Genomic DNA, 13,119 nt, shown 5'->3' with positions numbered 1-13,119 from the left:
ATGGATTTGAGCCTTTTGAATTAAGCTGATACTACTGACAGTAAGTCTAGTACAGGTGCATTAACCACGCCTTTCTCCACAGTAGATTTACTTCTAGTTTCTATACTTTGTGGGAAAAAGTTCAGTATTGCAAGGCACTCCATGCCCAATTTTATAACTCCTGATCTCATATTATACATAGTATGTCATACACATGAATTATATTTTTCTTGCCATCACTAAGAAGTAAAGAATGTTCACTTACTATTGTTTCCACCTGTATTCTCTGGTATTTAATGGTCTATACAGTAAACGCCAGAAAGGGCGATTTAAAATGTTTTACTGCACTATTTACACAGATATGCAACAATGGCAGTGCAAGTGCTGTTGGCCTCTAAAGAGCTTTTCTTTAGATTTTGTTAGGATAAAGAATCAAAAAAAATCCCCAAACAGGCTGCACTGCAGAGCTGGTCTTTCAGACAATCCTGAATAAACACAGTTCCAGTCCTGCCGCTGTTTCAAGGTATAAGCCTGCCAAGGCAGCAGTAGAATAAAGGTAAATGATGTACTTGGAAAATGTGGCAATCTCAGTCCACCCCAAACGTTTTCAATCTCACAAGTCCTGGCTTTGGAAAAGGGAGAGTTTCTTTGTAACACTTTATTTCTTGAGATGGTTTATAAGGAGAATTCAAACTCTAATGCCCTGGGACAAAAACTAAATTAAGCATAATCCATCTTACGAGTTACAGCAAAAAACCATTCTGGACAACATCAGGTTTTACTACATGAAACGGCTTTATGAAATGTATAAATCTTACTGTTCTATAAAATACATTTTTCGTTCCAAAATGCAAATTATAATAATTAGTGTTTTAAACTTACTTTTAAAAGAAAGACACAGGATTGCCAAATTAAAGATTTATTATAGCGTTTTTATTAACAAACTTTCATTGGAAAGTTCTGGGCGCATTAACATAGGAGGCACATTGGCTTCGATGTTTGGCATTTGACAGTCAACAGAATTGCACTTCACTGTGATAGCCTTGCTACAACAGTGTGAATTTTCACGGCAACCCTCGTAGCGAGCCTCTCTCGCTGACCTATTCAGCAGATGTTTTTTATCATTTTGGTCAGCCTTCAAAACCCCATCATTCTGCAAAGAACGCTGATCTATCTTGCTCTCAGCTTTCTTTTTCTGCTTTGACAGAGAGGCTTTCTTGCTTTCAATCCCATTCGCTTCTGTACCACTCTTTTCATCACACTTGTCTGTCTGCTGACAGAATCCCTTTTGGTTATTTGATACACTGTTCTCACATTCAGAGCAATGCACTATTAGAGGTCCTGCGTTTCGACAGAGAAACTGTGAGGAGCTCATCACCCTTGGAACAGTTCTTACATTTTCCTCCGGGTTTTGATGAGCATGTGAATCTGTCCTATTTATTCTTTGATGTGCCTGAAATTGTTGCACGGACTGGAGGAAAAAATTTTTAGGCAGGGAGTTCTGCGTCATCGTTCTTTTGAGCCTTCCTTGAAGGCAACTGCAGTGGAGGACATGCTGGACTGGATGCACGTACCCTTCGGCAGCTTGCTGTAAAGCATTTATAGGAGCTACAGAGCTTTGGATCTGTACAGCTGCCGGTGAAGGAGAACACTGGTAACAGAAGGTGTCACTTAACTGCTGACATGAGTGTGGGCTCCACTTCACTGCCACTTGCTTATATGCATCGGGACAGCTACACTGCCTGTTTTGAGAGAAAATTGGGCATATGGTGTGTTGGTCAATAGATGTCTGTAACATAGCTGAACTAGCAACATTTTTTATGCTTTTACTCATTTCACTATTATAGGCTGAATGCATAGGCATACATGTGTTTTGGGGCCTGCTGCTGAAGAGCTCTGAGCAGATATGAGTTTCTTCGTAAGTCACTTTCTCTGCAGGGTTACAGATACCTGTTTGTGATGCCAGAGGCTCGAGCTCATAGTGCTCATGCTCCATTTCTGGTTTTTGACTTCTGGAGTCCAGCTGATATTTGCTAACAGGATGTGATTTATTTTGACCTCTGCCCCCTTGGGCTCCTGAAAAGGTCTGAGAAAAGGCATTACACCGCAATTTTTTTGGTAGTGGGATCTGGCCACAAGTGCCCTGAGGTCCAAGGCATCGGCACATGCACTGGAAGAAGAACGTTGCAAAAGCCCAACTAATGCACATTATAAGCATCATAAAAGTGCCAAGCTGCGTGTACGCCAACACTGTAGAGGGCATCATCATTGCTCCAGCTACAAATGTGGTCAATGCAGCCATTGCAATAGCAGAACCCATACGGCTTAAAGAAAAAATTACTTTTCCCTCTCGGTCAGGGTCAGGGGCTAAGCGATAAGCCACTCCGTAATGAACAGCGAAGTCTACAGATAAGCCAACGGCCACCGAAATAGTGACGGATTCTAACACATTTAGCTCCCATCCAAGAAGAACCAGAGAACCTACAGTGACAAAAATAGTTCCAGCTATTGAAACTATTGCATAAAGGCTTATAATTATATTCCAAGTTGTAAGAAGCATTACACTAAACGCAACAGCAACTGAAAGACCCATGGCAATTAGAGTACCATCAGAAAGACTGTCCTGAAGATCATAAAATTCAAGGTTACTCACAAACCAACCATTGCTAAGACCTTCAGGAGCAGAGCTAAGCTCACTTGAAATCCATGAGTCTACCTCTCTGTAGAACTGATGCATTTTCTCATAAGCCAGCGTGAAGAGGTAGGTGCTTTGGAACTCCAACACCACTGCCCTGATGGTGTCATTTAGGTCAAAGCGAGGCCCTGGGGTTTTACTATCTAAATGGTACCCTGTGCTTCTTTCTAGCTCCATTATAGCTCTCTTGATACATAATTCGAAAACTTCTTGTTTGTATGGAAAGCTCCAGTGGCTGCAGCAGGGGTAAAGAGATGGCTCATCACAGTCTTGATTTTCCATCCACTGCTTAAATGTTTCAATGAAGCAGCTTGTGAAGTCTTGTTCTTCAGTCTGATAATAAAATGTTTGATTTCTTAACTTCTGACAGAAACGTAAAATCCAAACCTGTGAAGCTGGGCTAGCGATATTAAAACTGCTATCTAGCTGCAGCTTTCCTTTACTTTTAGGGTTTAAAGGGTCACCATTATCCTCAGGTGTGACACCCCAGATTACTGTAATTGGCATGTGGAGCTCTTCTCCATGATGGACACGTTCAAACATAAAAAGCTTTTTGTATTCTGCATCATATCGTTCGAATGGGTGAGAAGACCTAAATACCTGAAACTCAGAGAGCTCCAATGACGGCAATTTCATCTTTGGATTTACACACACAATATATGCTCCACCAACTGTTAAGGCAAGGAACCAGAAAAGCCAAATATATCGAAATTTGATAACAATGCATGGCAAAACTTTTTCAAAAAATATCCTGGATGCTTCTGAGACTGCAAAAATAATCTTGTGGAACATTTGGCACAACACTGTCCAGCAGTTTTTGTTGTTGTATACCCTCTGCTGAGGTTTCTTAAAGCAACTGAAAATATTGAGAAGATATCGTTCATGTAATACAACTACAGCAGGTAGCCATGTAACCATCAGAACATAATTCACCAAAATGGCAGTGCCGGCATAAACACCAAAACACCTGATTGCTGTGATATTGCTGACATAATTAGCATAGAAGGCAGCAGCGGTAGTAAAACTTGTGACAAACATAGAAAGAGCAGCGTGCTGCAATGTGATGCTCACTGTTTCAGAGGTTCCAGCATGAGGTTTATCAAATTTTGTGTAGTTCCAAACGTCACATAAGACAAAAGCATCATCTGCTCCAATCCCAACAAGAATAATCAATGCTGTGAGATTCATGAATGGAAAGAACTCAAAATTAAATACTACCCGATAGAGAAAATAAGAAATAATCAAGGAACTAATTATTGCAAACATAGTCATCAGCGTGATAAACATGGACTTCGTGTATACACACATAACTAATAAAACAATTACAATGGCTATGGCAGGATACACAGTATCCATCAACAGGTAATCTTGAAACAATCTATGTTTTATTCCAAACTCAATCCCTGTGATGGTTGTTACACCATCCGAAGCGTTCCAGTTCTCAAAGTTATCTAGGTAAATACTCATCATGCTTTCCCCTTTCTCAGTCGGAGAGAAGAGCATGCTGTATTTTAAAGCTGGTAAGACATAGTCAGCTGTCTTTGGGCTTAGAAAATCCTTGTCCACTAGATAGTGAAGGATCTGGTAAACAGCATTGTACTTGGTACATTTGCGAGGCACGTTTGTACACTTGAGTTGGTCCTTCCTTTTGGCATTCATATCCCAGCAGTCCGGCCCCAGGGTTCCGTTGTAGTAGTATTTGGTACATGTGCGAAGCAGCTTTAGGGTGTGAGACACGTCTCGTTCTACAATTTTTTGACACGATGACCTGTTGTTTAGAATAGCAATATAGTTGCCCAGTGTCCAGCTGGGACAGCACGAAGCAGCAGTGGCTCTCTGGCAGAGATCGCCAAACTGGGAATGGGATCTGATCTGTATAAAGACAGGCAGGGCAAAAAATCCAGTTTAAAGTAGTAGTCTGAATTATTAGAAACATTCACCCACAAAAAAAATCCCAAAGTGATGAAAATTCAGCTTATGGTCCTTTTGTGTTAATATTTTAAATTCTTACTTCCACGCACATTGTTTTTGATCAGTATCCTCTTACACCCAGCAGACTAAACCAGCAGTAACTCAGTACACTGACTTGTCACAGTGGCATAAAATTGGCAGAGGTGTTAAGAATATTGTAATTCTATTGTTTGAAGATGCACTGAGGGTTTTCTTTCCAGACTGAGGGCCATTAATTCTATTATCTTGTGCTATACTCCTGAAAATACACAATCAGCCATACATCAATGAAGTTTCATTCTGCTTGGAATCACATACTGAAGTTCCTAGGAGAGGCAGGGACTTACCATCCAGAAAGAAAGGATGTGACAGCTTTATGACGGCTTCCATCATCTGACCTCTCTCCTACAACATCACTGTATGAGTCTTTTTTAGCTCTTGTACAGCTGACAGACATTTCCCCCAACCAGGCCCTAAGGCATGCAGGATTTCCAAGGCACAAGCACAAGATAATTCCGCTGTGGCATGAAGCACCCCAAAAAAAGCCCTGCTGCACAGAGGCGACGGTCATGGCTCTGAATGCTGCACCCACCGTGGGACGAACTCCCAAGAATTGATTCAGGAGCGGAGTGGAGGAAGATGCAGCAGCAGCAAGGCCAGAGAAGTCATGGGGACAAGCAGGCACAGAGTCAGGTCGTGGGGGAGGACTGCTGTTGTCAGCTCAAGTGACTGCCCAAAGCCTAGGAACTCCTACCAGGGCTTTACAAAAATTATAGGAATTTTAGCATTTTGGTTAAGGACTCTCCTTAGCTAAATAAGTGTTAATCCCTTACGTGGATACTCTTCTTTCACTTCAAGAATATTCCAGATTTAGCTGAAGCCAGTAAGAGCACAACTTATCTAAATCACCATAAGGCACTTCTGGGCAAAATTGACAGGATCTATGAAACAGAGCTGAAACTCTTAAGTAACAAGTCTAGGTCAGGGACATTTTCTCAAGTTGGGAAAACTCAATCCTGATAGGGCACAGGGAATATAAATCTTAAAAGCCATAACTTCTGGCTTGTTACACATGATAAATTGGAATTAATCCTTCAAATAGTTAGATATTTGTAAAATTTCAGTCTTAATCAAGTTACACAGAATGAACACATAATAATACAGCCACGTGCCTAAGAGTTTACAGGATTGGGCCCTGAAACCATTATCCATGTATGTTTTAAATTTAGGTATTCTGAAATATATCACTTTGCTTTTTTTTTTTTTTTTTTTAAAGCAAAATCACACCGGTTTATTATTAACAATCCTTTATAATGCAGACAAAAAAACTGCACGTGGGGATTCTCATGGCAGTGATAAAAGCTTTAGTACGGACTTAATTTTGTCAACCAGTTTCTGAACAATAACAAACTGGCATTCCAAAAACCCAGGATAATTCACATTTGATTGTTTCCAGATAAAAACACTCACACATGCAAACTCAGGAAAAGCTGAACAACCTACTAAATAAAAGGAAGCACTGGAATAGCATATCTGTATTTTTCATGGCACATCTCCAGCTTAATCCTATGAGGATATAATAGGCAAATTGGGAGGAAAGGGTTGTATTGTCTTCTCTATGTATTCAGGTTCAAGATGGGACAATGAGGTTTATATGCTGTTCTTCAACACTTGCTGCAGGCCATAAACATTCACTGGTAAATGTTGCCAAAGATAAAGTAACACGAGCTGGCAGCTGGAAATTAGAAATTAAAATACAAAATTTAGCTCTGGATAGCTCATTAAAATACTTTGTAAAATGTTAATATATTGTAGCATTGGGCTTTGTTGGTGATCCAAAGGAATTGAAAAAGGCCATTTTGCTGTTGCCAGACTTAGTCTGCCACTGGCAACGTTTTCATTTATTTTGGAACAAGTAAGGAAACTAAGCTGTGCAACCTGTGCACATGCTGTATCTGTGGGCAGACCTGCCCAAATGGATCTACACAGTGACGGAGAATCACAAATACACCGTTTTGGGGAAGCAGTCTGAGGAGATCATTTACGGTCTTTGAAGTTTATAAAAGAACTGTTTACAGTTTATAGGGAAAACATTCTGCAATTAACAGGTGAAAAAAAGGGCTCTTCTTATGCAAGTAGTAAAAAATTAGAACACCTCCTACGGCTATTTTGTATATAAAGTTTCCATGAAGATTATAGGACTACCATATGCTAAGCAGCTGCAGGATGGAGCCCCGAAGTGTCAGTAAAACATATAGTTAAAGTAGTTACAAGCAGATGGGAATACAATTAACACATAGGGGATATACTGTTAGTTCATACTAAAGCAAATACTAGTTGGTGCTGAAATCCTGCTTATCATCAGAAAAATACAAAAATTCTAAGGTTTGCATTTCCAGAAAATAGTGTCTGATTTTCCTGTCTTTGAATACAGAAAGCTTTGCCACTTATCTCAACAGAACTGTGGCCCTAAACAAGCATGAATTCAACAACAAAAATAACTACAGCCAGAAGAGAGTCTGTAAGACCAGAAGGTCACAAGTCATCAATTTCTTCTGATAGCTGCAGTGCAAGTCAGCATCCTCTCTAGGGACTGACTGCTAGCAGAACTTAGCATTCAGAAGTGGGGCATATCACAGCACTTCATGCGTTCTAAAAAGTGTTAGAAGTGCTTAGAAATTGTTAGAAAGTGTTAAAGTGTTAAAATCATTTAAACATGTTATTTGTAAGTAACAAGCATTTTTTAAAAAATTTGGTGAAAAAAGCGTCAGTCCTTTCTGAGCACTGAGTACCTAATTTTTATTATAAATTTACATGTAGGCCAGCAAGAATTGCAAAACCTAACCAGAGCAATTTGTTTTGTCTAGTAACTAGCTAAAAATCAATGCTTGCTATCATGATGCACGGTCATTCTGCTCAGCTGAGATGTTAGATTACTATATTCTTAAGTAAAGACCTAAATTACAAAAAAGACCCAGAGACACATTACCTGCAACAATATTCTCTCTAAATATCTATACAACTATGGGTGTAGCTGAAGTAACCAACATTTAATTTTCTGAAGTGTTCTTATTTCAAAGGAAGAGCTATTTTTAAGGATGCAAGGTGTGTGGTGCTTGTTTTTTTCAAGTAAAATAGTTTCATCCTTCCCTCAGAAAGTAAAGCAGCATTTGAAATAGTACATTACTATTGAACTGTGCATATAAGGGAAAAAAAAGATAAATTCCTCAGGAGTAATGCAACTATACAAAGATTATTCTTCAGAGGTAATTAACTGTCTTTATTCTGTTATACAAAAATATTTTGGTTTTTTTATTCAGCCTGCATTGCTTTGCAATGATCTATACTACCCGGGATTTACCTGCATCAGTTGTCTATATGACTAAACTTGTACAGTTAAATACAGAGATTAGCATCTGCTTCCTAACTCTTAATTTTTGCCCTTGTAAAAGATTCTTCACCACTGTATCTCCTGATTGAACTGGTGATACGATTGCTCCCTAGCTCAGTTCATTCAAAACTGAGCTAGGTTAGTTTAAATACAGTACTTTGCTCACCTAGCTCATTCTGATTGAAAGAGATAAAGGGTAATCACATGAGCCATCCTGTTGATGCAATAATCACTGATAGGGAAAAAGGAACATTTCATGAGCATGTGAGGACAAAAACCACTTACACCAACTGAGGCCACCCAGGACAAAGTGCCTGCCAGCAGACTGACAAGGGAGATTCATTATACAATGTTTCACTACAGCTCAACATTTTAAGCAAGCAAATGTCAGCTGTTAGGGAAAACAGTTTGGGAATTCTCTAAATTAATAGAGTTGTCTTAAAGGCAATGATAAACAAAATTAATAATTAAAATATTCCTTATTAAATAAATGTGGTATAATATGAATTGCTTAGGTTTTTTTTTTAGGAGAAAAAAATTGGAAATAAATAATTATTAATAGAAGAAAAACATATTGCTTTATTTCCATACAAAGTAACTAATAAACAAAATTTTATGGTTACTCAGCAGTTCGAAGGAGTTCACTCCAGCAAGTGACAAGCTTTTATTTTACAAATATACCATCTCAGTGATTATTTTATTTTAGCCTTTGTCAGTTAACTTCCATCAGTTGAAACTGGACATCAATTTCTGTCAGAAAGTGATGTCCAGTGAAGTGCTAAATTATCTTCTAACACATGCAAAAGAAGCTATGGTAGCCTCTGAAGCTGGCTATTACAATGGTTGTTTTGACTATGCAAGGTACCAAGTACAAGGAAAGCCAAGAAAAATTGCAACAGTGCCAGACAGACAAGGCCAAAATGTCTTCTTTCATTTACCCACTTTTAAAGAGAAAACTAGTATTACTCTGGAAGTATCACTATCCACATCTAATTAATTGGACTATATTTCTCGCTACTGTATCTATGTTCCTTTGATCTCCATCTGCCAACTTATTCTGTTTTGAGCTTTAAAAAAAGAAGTCTGAGTGACCCACTGGGTGAGGCAGCTAATTCACCTGAAGGTGAAAAAGCAAGAAAAATGAATAATTTGCTGAGAAACAAAACCAAAAATCCATGGAATAATATTCTAAGAGGTAACACACAGCAAAAGTTAAGATAGTCCCTTCTGCAAAGAAACTTCTGAAGCAACCCTCCTCCATCCCATTCTGGATGGTGTTAGTAGCAAAATCAAATACATTCACCTATATAATCCGATTTACAAAATAAAAGTTGCTTTTTAACTTCATCTGCATGCTGACTGACCATTTGAAAAGGATATGAACAATGTGAAGTCCTCTCATATGTTATTGCATGGCAATGGGCAGCAAAACAGTTTCAAATACACGCTTTATATTTGCAAATTAAACAAATTAAATGCCATCTCTACTTACCCTCAAGTTATCTACATTGCACATTGACTTAATTGCATTCAAATTCCATAAATTCTCTCCTTCTGTTGATGTAAACACCACTCGTGAATAGCGATCACCTGAAATTACAGGAGGGAGGTTTTATAGGTTGTTTGGGTGTGTCTGGTATCAAAGACTGAGGCAAAATCCCACCATTCAAATGACACAGATGAAATCTTTGTCAGGTCATGGGAATTCACCTCCTTTTCAAGATGAGCTATTTATCTGTAAGACTCAGTCCACATGAAAGTTTCAGTTTCCTTAAAGTGCTTATAGTAAATATGGCATCTTCAATACTATATACCACTCAGAAGCTCTACAGACTTCTATTCAAGCAAACTATCTTCTGAAATGTGACAAACAAATAAAAATCAAAAGATCTAATCAGCAAACTATGAAATTCTTGGCACAGCATAATGGCAGTACACAGATAATAGTAATCAAGGGCTGATTTAGTAAGTAATTTGGGAATATAAATAATAATTATAAAGCTGTTTCTACAAGAATGTTTTTGCTTTAGAAGCAAATGACTGCAGTGGAAATTGTTGCGATATCCTTGAGGCCATTTTAAAGAATTCTACATTTTAGACACATACAGCTTAAATTACAAGTTAAATCACATTTATTAGAAGACAGCTTTTAGGAAAGGAAGTAATTACTTAGTGGCAGTGAGATCTTTATGCATACCTAACAAGGGAAACATATATACAAACACACGGTGCTGCATATATGGTACTTTGGGTTAAGAAACATTATCGCATCCATTACAATATTCCAAAACCCAAAAGGCTGTATTTTTCTCACTGCTGTGAATGTGCAGAATTTTTGCCTTTCACGGGAGTGTAATGAAAAGACTCGGGGTAGTGCTCTATGAACCTCTGACCGTGCTTTAGTATGAAGCAAACTGAAATCTGCAGATCCTGGAGCAAAGAAAGAAAGATACCAGGAATGACAAAAACTGGTTAAGAGGAAATCAACTGTTTTCTTTACATAACGGACTAGCAAACTTTCCCATAGAAGCACAATTCCTTCATGACTGACACAACTGAGACTACGCAGAAACAGTAGTGGAAAGAATGAGAGTGAGACTATCCAGAAACAGTGGGCAGGATAAGAGGAGTTAATTCTGCTACACGTTGCAGTTAATGCTCAGTAGAGTTTCGAGTACACTTCCTCTTCCTTACACAAGATATGCTTGGTCTAATTTGGTTCTGCTCACAGGAGCAGAAATGACAACCTTGCTCACATCCTCTCACTTAGATGTAAGACCATACTGTAATCGAAAAAAAAAAATAAATCATAAATCTGTTTTCCACCCTGGTTTTTACTGGTCATTGCTCTCTCAGATCAAGTAATATAAACAAAAAATTTCACAATTATGTTTTTGTGTTCTGTTATCAGTCCTCACATATTGAAGTAGCTGCAAAAGAGCCCAGGTCATTATATGAATAAAGGCAAGATCTACATCTGCTAATGCATGCTCTCTGCCAGAACAGGACTTATCAAAGTTTTGCAGTATGCCTTGCAAAAAGTTAATAAAGACTTCTTTGTCTTTTTTGACCTCTACTTTAACTTAGACAGTTTCATAAGCCTTCAGTACTTTAAGGGGGGAGGGGGGTTAATTTTTGTTTCTTTGAGGGGGGTGTTTTGTTTGGGTGGTTTTTTTGTGTGTGTAGTATTTTGTGGGGGGTTTTTTTTTCCTAAACAACGCCCTAAATTCTGTACAATATATGACCTGTGGATGTCTTTTACGACATATACAGGAAAAGTATTTTGATTTAGGTTTTTTAGAGTTAACGGCACAGATAAAACTCAGTTTCTTCCCTAGAGTGAATTAAGTGCTACCTCCACAGTTATACACAAACCACTGCTTTTATAACGATCAGTATTACCAATAACTAATAAAAATCCTTACAGGAAATGAAACCACTTAAAGGAAGCACTTTAAGTAAATAGAGTTGCTTCCTAGGAAGAACCAATAAAACACAACATTTCTTCAGACTTCTGCACACAGAAAGAAGGTGCTTATTGTGAATATACCAAGCAAAAAATATTTTCCTAATAAGGGGTACAATATATAGAAGAGCTCAGAAATGATTCAACTGGCAGAAGTTTTTAGCCTTCCTTACATAATTTCTCCACTTACTTGGAATATCACAGAAAAAGGTATCCTTGTGGAAGTTCCAGTCTGCTTGCCTCTTCTCTCTTTCGTAGTGATCATCTGACCATCTGTCATCTTGATGACTAAAACAGAGTAAATAGTTTTACCTTACCTTAGCAAAGAGATTATTAATAGAAGCAGCATCCAAACAAGCCACACATCATAATAGCTCTTACATATGAGAAAACGTATTTTTACCAATGTGACTTTGGTATACAAAACCTGAAACACTCACTGAATTTTTTGTTTAAATTAGAGACTTCAGAGGAAATTACTTTGAGCCCAGTACTGACAATATCAATAATTCAAAGAGAAAACTAAAATGATACACTTTTTTAAAGAGCTTGAGATGGGAAATACCTAGTTCCGTGTGGAAGGCCTTGAGAATTGTAGATGATCAGATTCAACACTTATTGGAATCAGTGGCAGTACATATATTAACTTCAGAGGGTACTGAAGCAAGCAATATGTACATACAAAAAAAACTCCAATAAAATAACATGCATTTTTAATATAAATTCTTACCTTTTAGCTTGTTCATCTGCATATTTGAAAGGATAGTTTGCAAGTGTTGCTTTGTACCCTGTGTTTTTCACCATATTGTTCCATGTGACCAATCTCTGTCCTATGGCTGTCCCTCTTGGTTCAAAACCCTAAGAGAAGAGCATCGCAAAATTCCATTAATACTTTTCATTCTTTCGCTCAAATGGGAAAGTGGAAACATGATCAAAGTGATGGATAGTTTTCATTATGAAGCACAGTTACTCCAGACATCTACGTTTAAAAGATAAAATGCTTTATGACAAGTCAGACAAAATAATGACTGACTGTATAGAGTGATAAGGAATTAAGAATTCTTGCACATACAACTTTTCTCCCCAAGAAGTGATGATGATTTAGTCTATCAAACATTTAACACTTAGTTTTCAGAGCAAGGGCATTCTATAAAGTCCTCTTCTGTATCTCAGTTATCACTCTTTACTGATTAAATATGATTAAAATCACTCAAGTGTATCTCCTCTATTTCTCCAAGAATAAGGCAAATCTTTAAATAATTTTGAAAGTGACTTTGAAATAATTTTAATACCTTGGCTGTTTTCAAGAAATATCCATTACATATGGAAATGTACAGATATACACTACTATAAGTAACAAAAACTTATAGGAACAGTGTATTTTTATTTGAGGATAATAATTAAATACAGTATTTTCAATAAAAGTCCTGAAAGCTACTCGCGGGTAAGACAGCTCATGAAAAGTAAGAAATGACCACAGTATTTAATAGAATCTGATAAAAATTACTTTCAGTCTTTCAATATGGATATAATTTCATCCCCAGAAGGCACTTAGAATCCCCTTTCCTTTAATAGATCCTGGCCCTCACTCTTTGAAACCTGATTTAGAACGTATGGTCTGTGTTGTACTGTGCTGTA

The 13,119-nt window shown here is 37.7% G+C and overlaps 1 protein-coding gene across 22 annotated transcripts in view; it reads right to left on the bottom strand.

The window, feature by feature from the left end:
• Nucleotides 1–890: 890 nt before the first annotated feature.
• The window catches only part of DISP1 (dispatched RND transporter family member 1), a 96,345-nt gene continuing 84,116 nt past the window's right edge, over nt 891–13,119 (bottom strand). For all 22 annotated transcript variants that reach the window (XM_074863810.1, XM_074863804.1, XM_074863790.1 and 19 more), the window contains 4 exons: nt 12,212–12,339; nt 11,672–11,769; nt 9,508–9,605; nt 891–4,546 (listed from right to left, as the gene is read on the bottom strand). In XM_074863810.1, the coding sequence (XP_074719911.1) occupies nt 902–4,546; nt 9,508–9,605; nt 11,672–11,769; nt 12,212–12,339 (3,969 nt within the window). In that variant the 3' untranslated portion in view covers nt 891–901. The remainder of the gene's footprint in view (nt 4,547–9,507; nt 9,606–11,671; nt 11,770–12,211; nt 12,340–13,119) is intronic.

The sequence above is a fragment of the Strix uralensis genome, chromosome 3 (assembly GCF_047716275.1).
Source record: "Strix uralensis isolate ZFMK-TIS-50842 chromosome 3, bStrUra1, whole genome shotgun sequence".
In the NCBI taxonomy this organism is placed as follows: Eukaryota; Metazoa; Chordata; class Aves; order Strigiformes; family Strigidae; genus Strix; species Strix uralensis.
Note: the sequence above shows the minus strand (reverse complement) of the source record. Positions and strands in the feature narration are given on the sequence as shown.